Here is a 20053-nt window from a genome sequence, read left to right as displayed (position 1 = left end):
ACCCTTCAACATCAAGCACGTGCCTGCGTCTCTTGTTTGCTGTATGTTCATTTTTTTTATTTTTAGAAAACGCACTGTGTGGGACTTATTTCTGTAACTTTGCAGTCTGTGTTTTTCTAGAAGCGAAATCGTTTTGCTAAACACTTTTCTGTTCCGGCACAGTAGCTGTTGATTTTCCGGTTCAGCCACGCCAGCCCTAGTTCAGTATTACAGTGTAAATGCAGGGGCATTTACTTTGCTTATCTTACTGCACGTTTCTAATAAATAGATTTACAGCGTGTATCACTGAATGGTTATGGTGCTTTACTGTACATTTGAGCTGTGGGCAAACCAGTGAAAGGAAAATCCCATTGAGCTGTAATACTACTTATTTGAAAACAAAAAACTTTGCGGATATAAGTCAGAAACTATGAACCCGTGATAAATACATACCTCTTTGTACTGGATGTTGGTTAGTGTACGTTGTTGTGCCTTTTTCAAAATTCTGTTTATATTGGTTGTCATAATATTGAAGCTAAATATTTGTTTGATATATTTTCTCTCTCAATGTAAATGAAATAATGTAACATCGTGTTCTGTTTTCTTTTGGCCATGTGATATTTATCCTTGTATTTTAGACTTGCACCTGCCATCCAAGAGGCATGATGCTTCTATTGTAAACATATGAACTCTTTCACGAAGTACAGATACTATAGATTTTAAAAGCCCATTTTTTACTATGTGATTTGCACAACATGATTGATTTTTTAGGGAAAAGTTATCACGGCGTCATCTTTTCAGCCTGATGTTGTCATGTTTATGTAAAAAAAACTTTGCAGTGAGTAATTGATCTTATTGCTGCTCAAAATGTACTTATTTCTAGCAGCCACATTGCTCAACAACATAGCTTAGAGACATTGGCAAAGCCAATAGCTCTAGCTAAAAACTTATAAGGTCTTTAAAGCAAGACCTATTGGCTATGCCAATGCTTGTCTTCATCTGCGTGCTACCTGCCTGCTGTATGTGGTCAACTTCCTGCTGCTGTTCATGCCGGCCTCTCCTCCATGGTCAGCTTGCTGTCCCTGCCCTTCATTCTCTATTTGAGTACCCCTGCCCCTCCCATCCTCCTTCCATGGTCTATTGTGCTGCCACTACTGATGCTGGCTTGCCCTGAATTATCAGCTTGGTGCCCCACTGCCTCCTTTTTGCCCTCTGTACTCAGCTTGCTGCCTCTTCACATGTGGGTCTCCCTCTGTGGTCCTGCCGGGCCGCTGTTCGATGTCAGCATGCACCTGCCCCCTACCTCCTTTCCTTAATGGTCAGTTTTCTGGCCTGTTGATACCACCCTGCGTTCATGGACAGCTTGCTGCCTTTGCCCCATCCCCTCCATTCACCTTGTACATGCACCTGCCCCCTCCCTCCTGACATCCACTGTTCGTTATTCTGCCACTGGGCCTGCCGCAAACCCTGCCTGGTCAGAATGCTGACCCTGCCCTACATTGTCTGTGTTCATGGCCCTGCTCCTTCCCTCCTAACCTCCTTGGTCCATTGTGCTGCACTGCCCTGCTGGCCTGCCCTGCCTTTTCATCTTTCTGCCCTTGGCCCCCTCAGCAGAGAGAGATATTCAATGAAAAAATAAAAAACATAGCTATAGTTAGGAATACTGTTTTTTATCTATAGACACCAAACCTAAACTACACACACTTCAAACATTCTAAAGTTGTAGTTTTAGCTTTAATTTACAATGTATCCACCAATTCCATATTATTATAAATAGCACCCCTCACTCCACACCGTAAGTGCAAAGTTATTAAGGGGAAAAAATCTGAGACGTTCCTATCACTGGTAGCCTTAACTATTAATACAGAGTGGTAGTAGTTATAGTTATGGTTACTAGAGATATAAATTATGTCAATATATGTAATTAAAGTAATGTTATAGTTTGTTGAATATGTCAGTGATAACATTAATGTTTCAAACTAAAAATAAACACATGAATTCACCAGTTATAGTTAAAATAGCTAACTGTAACTTGCGCCATGCACTGCATATGACCTTACATTTTACAGCACTCATGTCATGTTCAATTACATCATTTATGACATCACTGATGACATCTCATATGACAGACATCATTGATGGCATCAACCAATGAGTGTAAGAGTTTAATAGCTTATACAGTGGCGGGTAACTACTATAGTACTTATCTACCTAAATTTGTACAGCCTGTGTCCAGCTAATGGATGTGCATGTTTACGAAAATGAATGAGCTCCTAATGCATAATAGCAGTGTAGCTGTGCAGCCCCCTTCCCATTCTGAAATACTTTTCAGACCTGGCCTAACCAATAAAGAAGGTGAGGGGGCCATGTGGCATCCCTACCCAAGCCTTCATAGGCCAGAGGAACCCATCCCGGGGCCTTTTTTTGTTTAAAAAGAGAGCCCATCCGCTGGGGCCCAATTAAACTAATATTCGTAGAGGAGGTGCATGGCCCCCTCCTCAAGCCATATACACCCCAAGGACCACACCCCACAGGGCTTTTTGTATTTAAAATGTGGAGGCACTACTCCCCTCCCCGAGCCTTAAAAAAGCCTTGGTGGCCCCATTCTCCAGGTCCACTACTAACATGTAATGGGAGGGGGAGCTGCGGTTTCATTATTGGTCCTGGGGACCCAATCCCTTGAGTCTGGTGTAGGGATGGAAACGTATGTTTGCTACTGCCTGGTAGAAGTATTTTCACAACTTCTACCAAATGGGAACAAACACAAAGTCTGCTCTCGGGGGCAGGAACTTTGAAACTGATCCAATCAGATGGGAGAGCACTTGTCTTCTGTTTCCCTCACTGCACTGACTATTTATGCTGCTCTGTCCGGGCGTGAGCAATAAGTTGATCTGTTTCCCTGCCTGCATCAGTGCGGGCAGGAAAACAGATCTCAAGTCTGCTCCCAGTTGGCGTAAGCATTTTCAAAATTCTCGCCTGCTGGGAACAGAATTTGTGTCACTTCACAATAGTACACAGTAGGGTCCACTATAAACTTCTCCACTGTATGCTATTCCAATGTACGCCATTCCATCAGTGGAGAAGTGTGGCTTAATGGTTAGAGCGGCAGACCCTGATGCAGAGGTCTAGCAGGGTTCAATTCCCGCCTCGGCGGGTCTTGGGCTCAATTTCCGCGGACCTGATAATTCTCGCCTCAGTGCCTATTCTAATCATGGGTCCCACTCTGCAACTCTGGGCAATAGCTTGCTCAATCTCCACAACGGCCCCAACAACGCTAGGATGCCTGGCTTCACCTTGGGGGTGCCCAGGAGTGGGCACTTCACAGGGAAAAGCCAGGAAGGGTTCCACAGCGGTATGCGTACAAGCGCCTGAGATACCCCTTCGGGGGTCGATTCGTTGCGTTACACAAATACTACTACATTTACATTTACATCATACGCCACTCCACTTATACTATTCCACTGTATGCCACCCCACTATACGCTACTCTACTATATGCTATTCCACTCTATGACATTCCACTGCATGCCATGTCATTCTATGCTATTCCACTGTATGCCACTCCACTGTACAAGACTCCAATCTATGCTATTTCACTGTATGCCACTACATTGTACACTATTTTACTCTAAGCCACACCAGTGTATGCCACTCCACTCTACGCTACTCCATTTTGCGCCACTCCATTTTAATTATTCCATTGTACACACTCCACTATAAGCCACTCCATTGTATGGTATTACACTCTACCCCACTGCAGTGTACACCCCTCCAGTCTATTCCACTTCAATGTACACCCCTGCACTCTATGCTACTCCACTATACGCTATTCCACCCTACTTATGCAACTCCACTATAAGCTACTCCACCCTATTTCATTCCAGTGTATGCCACTCCACTCAATACTACTCCATTCAACACTAGTCCATTGGATGCCACTACACTCTACACCACTCCACTGTTTGCTTTTCCACTCTGCCCCACTCCACTGTATGCCACTCCAGTCTATGCCACTCTACTGTACACCACTCCAATGCAAGCTATTCCACTCTATGCTATTCTACTTTATGCTATTCTACTCCACTTTACTCCACTCTGATCTATTCCATTGTACACCACACTACTCTTTACTAGTGCACTGTATGAAACTTCAATCTTTGCCACTCTACTGTATGGCATTCCACTCTACCCCACTACACTGAACGCCATTCCCTTCTATGCTATTCCTTTGGACGTCACTGCACTGTATGTCACTGCACTGCATGCCGTCACACTCTACCCCACTCTACGGTACACCACTCCAGTCTACACCACTCCACTGTACACTACTGCACTATATGTTATTGAACTCTATGCTACTCCACTGTACAACACCTCACTCTTAGCCACTCCACTGTACACCACTTCAGTCTACACTACTCCACTTCACTATATACTAGTCCACTCTATGTCACTCAACTCTACTCTATTCCACTGAATGCGACTCCACTATACCCTACTCCGCTCAAGATCACCTCAGTGTACTCTCCTCCACTCCATATAACTCCACTCTTCAAAACTCTACTGTACTCTATGCAACTTTGCTAGACTCTTCTTCACTCTATCCCCGTACACTCCGCTGTCCAAATTTGTACTAAACTCTGCCTGTGCACTCTTTTGTACAACACTTTAATTCACTCTACAACAGTTTCCAAAACTGTAAAAAAAAAAGTTCTCCACTCAACTGTACGAGCCACCACTTCAATTTATAACAGTTTTCCTGACTTTACACTACAACACTTCAATGTACTGTGGACTGCACTCTACGCTAATCCACTATACCCTACTCCACTTTCGGCATTCCACTGTATACCACTCTACACTACACCATTCCACTCCATGCCACTCCATTTTCCCATGCACGCTATTCCCCTGTCTGCTATTCTACTTTTGGTAATTCACTCTACGCCACAACAGTGTACGCCACTCCATTGTACTACACTCTCTACTACACTTTTTCCCACTCTACATCACTGGACCATACCACACTTTACACCATTCCACTGTCCAGCACTCTACTCCACTGTATACAACTCTACTCTACAACACTGTACTACACTGTATGCCACTCTTTGACACTCTACTACACTCTATGCCAATCCCTTCAAGGGCATTGTACTACACTGTACGGCACTCCACTCCTCTCTACGATGCGCCACTCCACTATATGACACCCCATTCCACTGTACGAAACTCTCCTCCCCTCTACACAATGACGCTCCAATCTGCAATACTCCCCTCAACTCCACTCAGCTCCACTCTAAAGCACTCTACTCCACTCTGTGGCAGTCCATCAATAGGTTCTCTACTGTACGACATGCCAGTCCACTTTACAACTTGTCACTCCAGTCTACGATACTTAACTCCACTATATGATGCCACTACACTATATGACACTTTAAACTACACTGTACAATACACCACTCCACTCTACTCACCTCCACTCTCCACTCTATACAATAGACTTCACAGCACTCTCCTCCACTGTACTGTAGACACTCCACATAAAAACACTCCACTCAAGGACACTGGACTCTATGATGTAAGACACATTTTTATTTAAAAAAATTAAAAACATTGAAACTTCATGAAAAAAACAAAGATTTTTTCCTATACAAACCAAACTTAAACTACATAAACTTGAAAAATGCTAGTTATAGGTTTAGCTTTCAATTACAATGTATCCACCACCTTAAAAATATTATAAGTAACGCACCTTGTTGTACGTTTGCATGCTCTTTTCAGTTCCCCAACCGAAAAACACTAACTATAGCTCACCACCCTACTTTGCACTGAGTTCTCAATAATAAAGACATCCCACTGAATGACATTACACTGTATGAGATGTTTCGACACTCTATTGTACGACACTGCGCAAAACAACACTGAACTGTATGACACTCCACTCCACTCAATGCCACTACACTCTACTACACTCTATGCCACTCGAAGAAACTCAACTTCATGAACTCCACTCCACCACAAAGTGTTACATGACACTCTAGTCAAGAACACTCCACTGAACAACACTCAACTCTATTTATTTATTTATTTATTTATTGACATTTGTAGAGCGCGGCGAATACCCGTGGGCTCTACTGTTCGGCACACAACTACACTGTACAACACACTGGTCCACTATTCAATATGCTACTCCTCTGTACCACACACCACTCCACTGTATAACACTTCACTCCACTGTACCCTACATCATTCCACTCTTCCCAAGTCCACTCTATCCCACTGTACAATATTTCACTGTACAGCAATAGACACTACAACAATCTCCTTCACTGTACTGTTCGACACTCCACTTTACGACATTCCAATGAATGAAATGCCACACTACGATTTGAAACACATTTTTATTCTAAATAAAAACCATTAACATACAATGAAAATAACAAAGGTTACGGATAACATATAGTTAGAAATACTTTATTTATTCTTTCTATGCAAACCCAACTTAAAATACAGGAACAATAAAAATTGAAAAGCTTAAATTTATAACTTATAATTTACACACCTTATTCAAATTGCTATGAGTCATACACCTCTGTATACAGTCTTGCTGTTTCAGTCATACACTACATAAACTAGAACTTGCCCCTTCTCCATGCACTAGTTATACCCTTTCATCTTACATCACTTATACTGTGTACAATTATAGCATTAATAACAACGCTTATCACATCTTAAATAACATAATTTGTCATAATAAAATACATTAGGGGTTGTACAATTTGCAGCCGGTTACTTTAAAAAAATGTGGTAAGCCTTAAATAGCTTGCAAAGAAGAATACACTGAATTAGGAGAAAGTTGAATTATAAACGAAAAATTCAGTCCACAGGCATTTAGCTATAAAATGTATGAAAGCATTGATTCCTAATCAGGAAAATTAATCTGAGAAAATCAGAATATTTAGTTGTGATATGTGTTAAATGAATACTAATTAACAATAAATATGTAAGACTGATGAAAACTAGTAAGAGGGACAGGAGAAAATGCTGCCAATCTCAGGATCAATTAACATCACTCTTGTCTAGTCTATTCTTTTAGTAAAATTAAATGTTTTAAACAAGTGTGTTAAGAATTTTTTTATAAAAATGTCCTTACAACTTTAAAAAACAATAATGTTTCTAAACTCATTTTCCTTCCCACAGAAAGCTGCACTGCACTCGGAATTATATCCACATGCACCTCTTCATGTCCTTCATACTGAGAGCCGTATCAGTGTTCATAAAAGATGTTATTCTTTTTGAAAATGGAGAATCCGATCACTGCATGGTCGGCTCGGTAAGTAAAACTAATTATAGTTCCCTGCGTTCTTTTTATAATTTTTGATGGATGCCTATGCTTCAGAGCTCACTCCTCCACCCATGCATGCTAAGCACAGGCCCATGGGCTCCCAAGGTGGGGTAAGAAAATGTGTGTTACACTACCATTAATACAGGGAAGCAATTTCTAAAACAGCTACAATTGTGCTACTTGTCCCTTGGGGGAGGCGGGGCGGGCAACTTGTAATAGGCTGCCCAAATGTATAATAATACACCTTCCTGTGATTGGTTAGCTTTTCTAGGGCATACAGTATAAAGATGAAAAAACTCCCATGAGCAGCTTCTTATTGCCCCTATTGCTGCTGCTATAGGGGTATTTTTCAAGGGCCACCTGATTGCAAAGCTTCTTCTTTGTCCTTCCTGTACAGCCATGCTCTTTTTTGCTGGCCAGCACTCTCCAGCAGGGCACACTTCAGACACTCTCTTTCCTCAGCAAGTTCTGCCTCTTGCATCAAAGCAAATTTAGCTTCTCTCAGGGTTAGCACATGAAGCCTTTGCACTGCTCCTTAGTCACAAAGTAGGTGGGTTGAATACTTCACAGACTTCTCCTCAACCTCACACGTTCAACAGCTCTTCTTGCAAAGGTAATATCAAGTAGGTCCCCACCTGTTAGGGCAGCCAGAACCCAGAGAATCTTGTTCTAAGTCTCAGGTATATATGCCACCCACCATGCTAGGGGGTTGTCACATTTGCCAATAAGAATATCTGCACACTCACCTGGGTTCTACCTAATATGTAACCTAGTCTTGCAGACAACAACATAGATCAAAGAAATCCCTCTCTGGAGCGGTTTCACACAGTTTTTGACATTTGTTTAGTAGCCCCAGAAAGGTCAGGCTTTTGTCACTCAGAGTTCAGAAGGAAGAGAGAGTGGAGTTTGGTGTTTCCATTCGGGGAAATATGAAACAAACACACAAGAGAGAGATATTCCAACTCAGCTATCACATGAAACTGTCTCTGGGGAAGAAAAAAAAGAATTTAGGGCGTAGGGACTGTCCCTGGACTTCACTGGGATGTCTGTCCTTCTACTATTCACAGGACCTCAGGAATGTTTAAACATATACATACCTTTGTGTTTGTTCACGCTCCTGCGACCGAAGAGCTGAGTATCTTTTTTAGTGTTAAAGATGTCTACATTTCAAACGTATAACTTGAAATTTCTCCTAGTTAGTGACTGAATTTTAAACAGAACAAGTCTGAAACAGTGAACAGAGATGGCCCCCAAAAATGGATCCCCTTAAAATAAAAACACTACAGATACACTCTATAATTACAATAATCCTCGCAAGTCATGTCTACAGTGCGCACACACTTTCCATACAGGTCCCCTTCAACCCACTCATTGTTCCTTACCCAGATGAGCACATCAGCTGGGCTTATATTTATCCACTTTAAGCATAGCTTAGTGTGTGCAAGACTCAATATGGTGAGGGAAAGTATAACACACACCAGAGGTCTAAATAATAGGGATGAAAAAAAAAAAAACTGTGAGTTTTTACAGTTTAGAACCCATTTTCCTAACACCTGTTCCACTAGAAATGTTATGATAGCATAGAGGTAGACTGGAGCTGAGTATAAAAGGGGTAAGATAACTTCTTGTGTTGCATTTGAAACTATATGAACAATCCAGCATGCAAGCAGGCAAACTGGTTACTACTTCTGCTCTAAAGTTCCTACCAATAAAACTGCATATGTACATTTATAACAGCATCTTGAGTCTCACAGTGATGAGTTTGTGCTCCATGCTGTGTCTCAGCAGGTGAAAGAATCTTCAGTGGTACCTCTGTGCTGAGAGCCTGGGGGAACTCCTTTGGCCTCTGACCTAGCGCACGCTTCAGACCTTGCTTGCTCCCTTATAGCTGATCCTACCTGACAGCATTCTTTCCTGCTGTGGACGCCGCCTGTGGCCTTGCATCTTTCCGCCTCCCGCCGCTGCACACCCACGCCATCTGGTGCAGCCGCCGTGAGGAGAGCGGACTACAATTCCCGACAGTCCATGCGGCCGGAAGCCGTGCACGGGGATATCACGCCAGGAGGCGCATAAAAACTAGCGTCACCCCCGGTGGAGCGGGGAACTCCTTTGGCCTCTGACCTAGTGCACCCTTCAGACCTTGCTTGCTCCCTTTTAGCGGATCCTACCTGACAGCATTCTTTCCTGCTGTGGACGCCGCCTGTGGCCTTGCATCTTTCCGCCTCCCGCCGCTGCACACCCACGCCATCTGGTGCAGCCGCCGTGAGGAGAGCGGACTACAATTCCCAACAGTCAATGCGGCCGGAAGCCGCGCACGGGGATATCGCACCAGGAGGCGCCTAAAAACTAACGTCACCCCTGGGGGAGCGGGGAAATCCGTTGGCCTCTGACCTAGCGCCCGCTTCAGGCCTTGCTTGCTCCCTTTTAGCGGATCCTACCTGACCGCATACTTTCTTGCTGTGGACGCCGCCTGTGGCCTTGCAACTTTCCGCCTCCCGCCGCTGCACACCCACACCATCTGGTGCAGCCGCCGTGAGGAGAGCGGACTACAATTCCCGACAGTCCATGCGGCCGGAAGCCGCGCACGGGGATATCGCACCAGGAGGCGCATAAAAAGTAGCGTCACCCCCGGAGAGCCTGGGGTAACTCCTTTGGCCTCTGACCTAGCGCACGCTTCAGACCTTGCTTGCTCCCTTTTAGCGGATCCTACCTGACAGCATTCTTTCCTGCTGTGGACGCCGCCTGTGGCCTTGCATCTTTCCGCCTCCCGCCGCTGCACACCCACGCCATCTGGTGCAGCCACCGTGAGGAGATCGGACTACAATTCCCAACAGTCCATGCGGCCGGAAGCCGCGCACGGGGATATAGCCAGGAGGTGCATAAAAACTAGCGTCACCCCCGGTGGAGCGGGGAACTCCTTTGGCCTCTGACCTAGCACACGCTTCAGACCTTGCTTGCTCCCTTTTAGCGGATCCTACCTGACAGCATTCTTTCCTGCTGTGGACGCCGCCTGTGGCCTTGCATCTTTCCGCCTCCCGCCGCTGCACACCCACACCATCTGGTGCAGCCGCAGTGAGGAGAGCGGACTACAATTCCCAACAGTCTATGCGGACGGAAGCCGCGCATGGGGATATCGCGCCAGGAGGCGCATAAAAACTAGCATCACCCCCTGCGTCGCGGGAGAGTGCGGGCAGCGCCGGGCTAAGCCCGGGCAAAGGGCGGGCCGTCTGTGGCCGTCCGGGGCTGGCCGCGGCTGTCCTGGGCCAACCCCTTACAATTTGCAGCCCGCACTTAAGCGAGATCCATGATTTAAGACTCTGATCTCTGTTAGTAAGGATACTTAGCTCCACATATCTTTGTATTTGACCTTTGTATTGTGTTTACCGTTTTTGGAATGTCTAATACCTTGAACTCAGGTCGACGATCTCTAACAGGAGGTTCCGTCCAAGGGACCCTGGATGCTTTTATTACAAGAGCTACCTCAGTATTGGAAAAAGAAATCATGTTAACTGAGTGGCGCATATCCTTAGAATGTCAAAGAAAACGCTCTTCTTTAAGGATTATTCAATCAGTAAAATCCCCAACGCATGCTACTATATGCTCTGAATCAACTAGAAATATAGGAATACCTTTACAATTACAAGATCTCCCAGCACCCTCCCCCCCCCCCGATCCCAGGAGACTGTTCTAGTGTTGATATCAGTCTGGGCCTGAAATCCCCCTCAGTGTCGGACGATTCACTACTTTTAATCTCTGGTAATCAAGTCCCAGATAAGCCGACCTGTATTGGGAATTTAGGGCAGGCTAATCCCACGAAAAGAAAGAGGGGTGGGCGAAAGCATAAAGGAAGCCGAGCAAAAGTTTGCCGGACAGAAGGGACTCCTATTACACCTAAAAGCCCAGAATCAAGCGAACCCACTCAAGGCCATTTAAACACACGTATTGTGCAACTGCTAATGAATAACATCGAGCAATTAATTAAATCGCTGCTCTTACCTCTAATTTAGAGGGTTAAACGTATGACTGAGCAATTGGGATCCATTTCAGATGTAGGAATTGCCAGCTCAAATTTACTAAAAGAGATGGCAAATAAAAGTCAAACCCTAAATAAATTAGAGCCGAGGATAGCACCCAAAGCTCCTAACAATGCGACTATTAGTAAGCCACTCCCTAATACCCTGGACAACACTTTAATGGGTAAACACACACCAAAAATTTCCCCTGACCTTACTAATCATAGGGAAATATCAGATAAAAGGCAAGCAAAAATGAAAGGTCATGAAACTTTGGATAATACACAGAGGACTTGCCACAAAGATAAGCGTATTGTAGGAACTGTCCAATGTATAGACCTTCCACCTGAGGCTGAACCTCTTGTCATCGTTTTAACAGGGGTACCTGAGTTAGCAGCTGGAACATTCGAAAGCTATCAGACCCTTAAGAAAAAGGTCATGTTTTGGCTCAGAGTCAAAAGGCCATTACCGCCCGACCTAGATGGCGAAATTTTATTCGTCAGAAGGTTGGGCTGGGTCGGTAGAAGACCAAAGGACATACCTGGGGTTGTAATCGTCATAAACTTTAGGGATCGAAGGACCACCAATTACATCCGAGAATGGTTCACGGGGATCACGAGGGAGGCATATCCACCAAAGATGCAAGCTACTTTTATCCAAAAGCGCTGGTGACTAACCCCCCTAGTAAGGGTAAACAAAGTTTATGTACTGACATACCTCCCATGTTCAACCTAGCCACCTCAAATCGCATCTCCTTACTTATGGGGATGGAGGGGGTAGACTGACTGTCACTTGGTAACAACAAGACACTTGGGAACGAAGACACCCCAGTATCAGGCTTAGCCAGTTTACTGGACATGAATAGTGCGCGTCAGGCCATCGATCCTTGCACACAGGGTCTTGTTTGTCTCTCAGTGGTAGACAGTGTTACATCACCTGGTGACATAACCCCAATGTCTTTGCCTAGACAAGGGGATTATATGAGAAGCAGTCCCACATTAAGAACAGCAGCTGAGAGGAGTTCCCTAGACTCTGAACTTCCAGGAGTGACCCCCACAGTGGAAGTTGGGGCTTCCACTGCACTAGTAACACAGCCAGTATCTACAGGGAATAAGGAGTGCAAGGAATTAAGACCGGATGCACTGGAGAACAAGATAGTGATCCTGTCTTGGAACATTGCCGGGCTACGATCCAAAAGAGGGGATAGAAACTGGGAGACTTTTCTCTCAGTTTATCACATTATTGCACTGCAGGAAACATGGGAAGGCAGAGAAGGCTACCACTTGGACGGTTACCAATCATTTAGCAAATTCGCAACACCGTCTATCATGGGGAGATCCAGGGTTTTCTTTTTGCTGTTATTTAGTCTGAAATTACTGTATAAAGCAGAACTTATAGCGACAAGTTCCCAAAACATTTTAGCAGTAAGATTAGAAGGGGAAAATCTGCCTACAATCCTGGTGATTAATTTTTATAATTCTTTCACCCGGAGTGATGAATTGGACCATTTGAGAGCTCTATCTGGGTTTTGGATGATTATGAGGAACAGAATGACACGTTTTATCATCTTTTAGTGCTTGGCGACTTTAACATCCATGTTTGTCAAATGCATTGTTTCCAGAATATGGATTTTGATAACGACCCTGTTGGGAATATTCACTTCGGGCATACTAAGAGTGGGCTGTTTTTGGAGAGTCTTTTATCAGCACATTATCTGTTTGCACCAGATCAAGGGGAATCTCAGTACCCAGTCCCTACGTTTAACGGGCAAGGCAAAAAGTCTATTATAGACTATATTTTAGTATCATGTCTTATGAGAAACATAACAGGCTCTTTATCTGTCACACAGAGAGGATTTAGTGATCATAATCCACTCACGCTAGACATTAATATTAGGGCTCTCAAAAGGGAGACTGTTTCTGCCCCTATCTCAAACCTAAGTATAGACTCTAAATGCCAAGGCCAAAGATTAAGGTGGGAGATGATCACTGATACGGATGAATCCGAGGACCTGACTATTTGTTTAGGTGCTAGTGCAGACCCAAGGGATATCCTCTGTGCTTTCAACCGTATCACAGAACAGGTAGCAACCATTTTGACTGGGAAAAGTAAAGTTAGGCCCAAGAAATTGGAAAATTGGTTTAACCAAGCCTGTACTGATACCCACAGGGTGCTCCTAGAAGTATTAAAAGAATCAGGTAAGGTTCCCCAGAGGATTGCTGAGGCAAGAAGGGCCTACAAGAAAGCTATTAAACGGAGGAAAATCAAGCTAAAAGATATGGCTTGGGAGGAACTTTCCAAAGTGAGTGTTCTGAAAAGCAGCACTCAATTTTGGAAAGTGATTAACAGCCCTTTGTTTAACGAGATAGAAAATACTAACAAGGATTGTATCATCCCTCCAGAAAAGTGGGTGGAGCATTTTGGCGGTCTCTATGCAGACATAAATAACTCATCTTTTACGATTCAAGGTGATTCTGAAAGGGCAGGAAAAATTAATTTTATTGAGGAAGAAGTTTTGGATGCCATTGAGTCCATGGCCCATGGAAAAGCCCCAGGACCGGACGGGGCCGGGCGGGGTGCCGGCAGACCTTTACAGGGCAGATCCGCCATATATTGGGCAAATATTTTAACTTCTGATTTTAATGCAGCTACTAAAGTGGGCCCCCAGTGTCCTGGGCCAAAGCGGTTATTGTCCCAATATTTAAGAAGGGTTCAAGAGAGGACCCGGCGTGTTATAGGCCGATTTCTCTCTTGGACTCTGCGGCAAAAATAATGGGAAAAGTCATACTAGAGAGGCTGACAAAGTGGTTGGAACAGAACGCCGTCATCTCTGATCTGCAGTACAGATTCAGAAAAGGGAGAGGTACTGTTGGTACTGTTGGTCAATGCCTCAACTTACATCTTGTGATAGGGAAATACACGGTCGCAAAGCAGGGGGACATACATCTAGCTTTTATGGATTTGTCCACTGCTTTCGACCTTGTAAACTGGCAAAAACTCTGGACTTCCCTGTTTGACATAGGGTTGGACCCCGTACTGATATCCTTCCTAGCTGATATCCATGAGAACACTAGCGCAGCAGTTCGTTATAATGAAAATGGGAGCCTGACGGACGCTTGGCCAGTAAAGCGAGGGGTAAGACAAGGGTGTATCCTGGCTCCCCTGCTTTTTACACTTTATATTAATAAGCTGGTTGACGCCCTTACTTCAGCATGCAAGGACATCCCGAGAGTAAGCCAAAAAAGATCCCCGCTCTTCTTTATGCCGATGATGCTGTGTTAGTGGGTAGGACAGCAAGAGGATTACAATCGCTTTTAGACTGTTTTATTTATTTTATGGACTCGCTGGATCTGAAAATCAATCTTAAAAAGTCACATGCTATGTCGCTAGGCAGCGGACAGGCGAGAAAGGCATCATTTTTTTTGCAAAGGACAGGCGCTCATTAAAGTCCCCTCCTTCCCATACCTGGGCATTGTGTTCGATGACAGAAGGTCTTGGGCAATGCAATGCGTATTGAAGAAAAACATACTAGCAAGGGCCACAGGAGCCCTGTTGGGCTTTGCGAAACGCTTTGGCTGCAAGCCTCTTCCGGCCCTCATGAAAATTTACAACGCTAAATGTGTGCCCATGGTGTCATATGGGAGTGAGGTATGGGGTTATACTGAAGTAAGGGAGATCCAAACTGTTGAAAATGTCTTTTTCAGAAAAATGTTGTCGCTGCCCCAATCCGCAGCCATTTTCAATATACACGAAAATCTGGGGGCGGGTTACATTTCAGATCAGATCGCTGTGGCACCGATATTAGGGTGGCTAAGAATTTGGGCACAACAAGCCCCGAATTTAAACCAACTAATTATCCAAGATTGTTTGTCCCTAGACAAGGCCCTGGCTATACCTTGGATCTGGTATATTAAAATGCAAATGGATGCAATAGGTAGCCCTGATTTGTTTACAAACCCTAGGGCTTTAAGTAAAATTGCAATTAGGGCAGTAAAATCCAAATTTTTAAGTAGGGTGATGTTACAAAGGGAGGAAGAGGAATTGGTCAAACCCTCGGTTAGAAATGTTGTTATGCTAAGTATAGGGAGAGAGATACAGCCGTAATTACCCTATGTAAGCAAGCCATTCCATCTGTTTGTCTTACTAAGGTTTAAGCATAACATGCTCCCATGGCTGTTGTCCTTTCCCAGAGGGTTTGCTAAAAGTGGGACTTTGGGGCCGTGCCAATGTGACAACAACTCTGAGCAAAACGTGCTCCACATGATCTTTTTCTGTAAGTTTTATGTATTACTACGTAAGAAATTCATTTTGCCACTGTTAAGAGGTTACAATTTTGAGCAGGTCAGACCAGCGTTGGTCTACCTACAAATGCTTGGGACCGCAGTGGTATGTTTCGGGGTGTCGAGTTATATTACCGGGCGATGAGATGCAGAAAGAAATTATCGACACCTTAAAGCCCTTCTCTCCACCCTATCTGGAATGCTGCCCCCAGTATTTTAAAGATCATTTATGCTGTGACGACTTTTATATGAATTTTAGACTTTTAGCCAATTAATAATTTTCAGTGTGTGACAAATTTCTCATTTTGCTCATGTGTCTGCCAAATGTAAAGCACTTTTATTATTATAATGTACTTAGATGTTGTCAGTGGTGATATGTTAATAGGATCAACTGTGAAATGTAATATTGTGGTGTGCTTTGATGGTTTTAAACTTTTTAACAGAATAAAGCAAATCTTTGACTGTGACTTTGAGAGCCTGGCCAAACCTGCAACTAAACTTACAAACAGCTTCTTTCTAGCTGTCTATCCCTCATAAATATTGGAGTTGTTGGAGCCTGCCAGCTGGTTTATTGTTCATTCTATTCCTGCTGATGTCAGTAATGCACATTAAGCCCATGTGGGTCTGAAAAGACCAGGGAGAGAGGGGGTGTAAACAGCCGTGGCCAGCACAGGTAAAGGTAGTGGGGCGGGGCGGTGCGCTGTGGGTGGAGTGGACATAGACAGAATTGGTATTATTTATTTATTTATTTATACATATTCTGTCGACCATTTCCCCCAAAAAAAACATCACCAAACCGAGATGGGAAACAGCGTTTACAATGCATGCTTTAGATCGCATGCCATTACAACGCGGTCGTTACAACGACCGCATTGTTACAATGCGAACCATTACATCGCAAGTCATTACAATTACCTGCTGTAGCGGGCAGAAGGTGTTGGATTTACAATCCAACACCTTCCCTGCTGTTGCACAAACTGTAGTAGGAATAGCAAATTCTACTATTCCTAAGTCCAGCACGCCCCCTACAGCAAGTCATTGTAACGACTTGCAATGTAATGGTTCGCGTTGTAACAACACGATCGTTGTAACAACCGCAGTGTAATGGCTTGCGATCTAAAGCATGCGTTGTCAAGGGATATATTCAACTGAGACTAGGTCCAGTACATAGCACACATTCCTTTTCTGTGGATTGATGCGCAGGAGCCCTACACTGCCCTATTTGGCCCTTTTACCCATTCCGACATTTCCTGAGGAAACCTTATTCAAGATTTGTACTTGCGCAGGGAAATGGGAGGTATAGAAGGCACATATTTGTGTGAGCAGGGTGTTCACAGATATGCATGTCACACCCCTTGCAAAGCATCCAAACACACTTTTGTCACATGTATAAATACGTGACCACAAAACAATAAATACACTCTCGTCATATTTTTCACATGTGCCTATTGTTTCGTGAATTACACATGCATAAAATGCTAAGTTTGATATGGCCTTCTATATTATAATTTCTAGTGTTCTGTATAAAATGAATATTGGTTTAGTTAAAAGAAGTGTCTGTAACTCCAGAGCAGATGAGTTTGAAAACCGTCAGAATTGCCTGCTTATCTTACCACAGTTAAGTCTTTTGCCCGCCTGCATATGTTTTCTCTACATATTTCAGTGCACACACATTCTTCGGCTCTCCTTTGATGCATTTTCTCAAAGTAAATTACCTATTTGAAAGAGAAAAGTACGAACTTAAAAAAACCAAGAAAGTAACAGTGAATCAAGCTGATCAAAATTGTAATTTTTGTCCTTCCAGTTCATGACGTATAATTACCAAACAAATTTAAATATAATATTCTACTTTGTGGCAAGCACTTATTTAAACTTCCTTGTTAGACTTGTAAATATGACCATTTACATTCAGTGATTTGTAGTTATAATGTATGACTTTTGATGTTGGATAGACGCCACCAGTGAGCTGGTGGTTTCCAGTACTTGACACCAGGCATTTAATTTTCAACACTGGCGCTTATGACAGGCCACAACATAGTGCCACTGTTTGTGTAATTTTGAGTTAAGCACAACAACAGAGGGGCCGATTCCGATTCGGGTCGGACGGATTCTTTTCCAACCGAGCCATTCCGATGGGCTCGGTCGGAAAGGAATCTGACTCGGATTTTCGGATGGCCTACAACAGGCTCAGAGAAATCCTCCAGTACTCCCCCGGTCGCCTCTTTACGACCGAGGGAGTACAATGGCAGTTTTTCACTGCCTTTTCGTGCCGGTCTTTCCGGCACAAAAAGGCAGTCAGAAACTGTCTTTGGGGGGCCCCAGCAGGGCCCCCATGGGTGCAAGGCCGTCGAAGGGCAGCCTGGGGCACCTATGGTGCCCCTCTGTGGATCCCTGCCCCCGGTGGCAGGCACCTTGGGGTGCCGGCCACAGGGTGCAGGGATGAACTGCACCCCTGCTTTTCTCAATGCAGGCATGCATTTCGCTGGGAATGCATGCTTGCATTGTGAACTAAATGAATGCGACCGAACAGGGTTCCGTCCGACATCGGAATTGGCCCCAGAGTGTTTAATAATTCAACATACATTACAATTAATACTACCTGGCACCCACCCCATTCTCATAGCTTTGGGTGTCCTGGAAGAGTGTCAAATGTCAAACTTGTAGGAGTGTGATGGTTAGTAGTTGTATTGGTACTGTCATTGGAAGAGCTGGCAGGGGTAATGAGTGGTGCAAGCGGCAGGGGCCTCCTGAGAAGGGCCCTAGCGCTTACATATTCACAAATTAAACACTGGCTGTTTCATGAACACTGTGGACAGGTGCAGAACCAACTAGGCATGCATCAGTTTTAAAGACATTGCTCTGTCAAGAGTGCTTATACTTAAGTCTGAAACCTTATGCATGAGCTGCTTTCGGTACATGTTGGTAACAATGTGTAGCAATGACTTGCCATATGTGCTTTTTTATTGGCGCTTTCTTCTTGCCCTCTGCAATGCATGTTTCTTTGCCAAATTAATTTGAATATGTTGCAAAGTCTTGAGATTTTTGATGAAACTTTCTCCATATAAAACTTCTAAATAAAGCACTTTCTATTGATATTTGGGCATACATGTTAGTTTAGCATCACATTTTACCGAAGTTGAAGGCTATTTTCATATAGACTATTCACTTGTATATATTTAATATACACCGATAGACAAACGGAGGCTAGTTCAGGAGATGATGCAAGGAAGGCACGACTTTCTGATGGTGGGGGCTCTCCCTGGAAGCATTATATATGTTTGAAAAATTCAGCATTCTGGTAACTCTTCTAATATTTGCAAGTATAAACAGGCTGATTATTTAACATGTGCCCAGTGTATTACCCAATTTAGACTTCTTTAGAGACATATGGAAGCTATTTTAAAACAGAGGAGGGACTATGGAACACTTATACAATGCTACCTCTATTGGTGCATTGACTCATTCTTTTGAGAAATAGCCCTAATCTGTCTGCTCTGGAACCCCTTGAATTTTCTTCCTCATTTTGAGGACCATGGCTCTTGATAATATTTACCAAAACGCTTGCATTTTAATACAGACCTTCATTTTCGCACCATTTAAGGAGGTGTCTAAAGGTTCCGATGTTCAGGGGGCTTTAGCACATCCACAAGTGTTAAATGCACTGTGATTGTGCCCACAAGCAAAGTAATGCAGTCACAGACTGTTACCTGTGAATGCCGACGTCCCCAGGGAGTAGAACATAGTGCCTAGGGACATGGCAACAGTTCCCTCCTCACCAATATACAGGTACACTCGCAAAATGTAATTGCGGTTGGACCTTAAGTTGGCCAGATGGAGACTACTCCATCTCTGACGTGGCCAAACTTCTTCGAAATCCAAGAGAGTAAGGGCCGTCAGAGAAATGCCTATAAGTCAGACCACCCAATTAGGATGGGAGGACACATAGCCCTTTATTTATTGTCCATCACTACCAGGCAAATCCCCGCAGTGAGGGACAGTCAAATGCAAACAATGGCCCCCCTCCCCCGCCATGGGAGAAGACTCCCGTGGTGAGGGGAGCATTACTTTTAATTTTTGTTTCTGAATTTTCTTTTTGAAAATAAAAAATACTAATTGGTGCGGAACTGCAGCAAATAGTGAAATGCTTTGACAGGAACCACCATGACGGTGCTTCCTGTCAAGGTATTATAAATGGCTGACTGCTAAGTGGTCATTAACAAATTTGCTGTGTGGGGCCTCCTCCATGGCGACAGAGTCATTTACTCCATCCACATGGTGGAATGATGGGCCGGCCATAGAAATATAAATGAAGCCCATTGTCTTGTGTCTGTTTGTACTTCAGCACACTGTAAATGCTTCTGCAAAGCCTCTTTATTGTTTAATTTTCTATCATAACACCATCAAGGATATCTGAGGGTGCTGCAGCCATACCT

The 20053-nt window shown here is 44.0% G+C and overlaps 1 protein-coding gene across 2 annotated transcripts in view; it reads left to right on the top strand.

Annotated features, from left to right (window-relative positions):
* VIPR1 (vasoactive intestinal peptide receptor 1) overlaps nt 1-20053 on the top strand; it is an 849588-nt gene that overhangs the window by 602373 nt on the left and 227162 nt on the right. For both annotated transcript variants that reach the window (XM_086941106.1, XM_086941107.1), the window contains exon 6: nt 7183-7315. In XM_086941106.1, coding sequence (XP_086797232.1) covers nt 7183-7315 — 133 coding nt within the window. The remainder of the gene's footprint in view (nt 1-7182; nt 7316-20053) is intronic.

Source organism: Lissotriton vulgaris, chromosome 10 (genome assembly GCF_964263255.1).
Source record: "Lissotriton vulgaris chromosome 10, aLisVul1.2, whole genome shotgun sequence".
In the NCBI taxonomy this organism is placed as follows: Eukaryota; Metazoa; Chordata; class Amphibia; order Caudata; family Salamandridae; genus Lissotriton; species Lissotriton vulgaris.
Note: the sequence above shows the minus strand (reverse complement) of the source record. Positions and strands in the feature narration are given on the sequence as shown.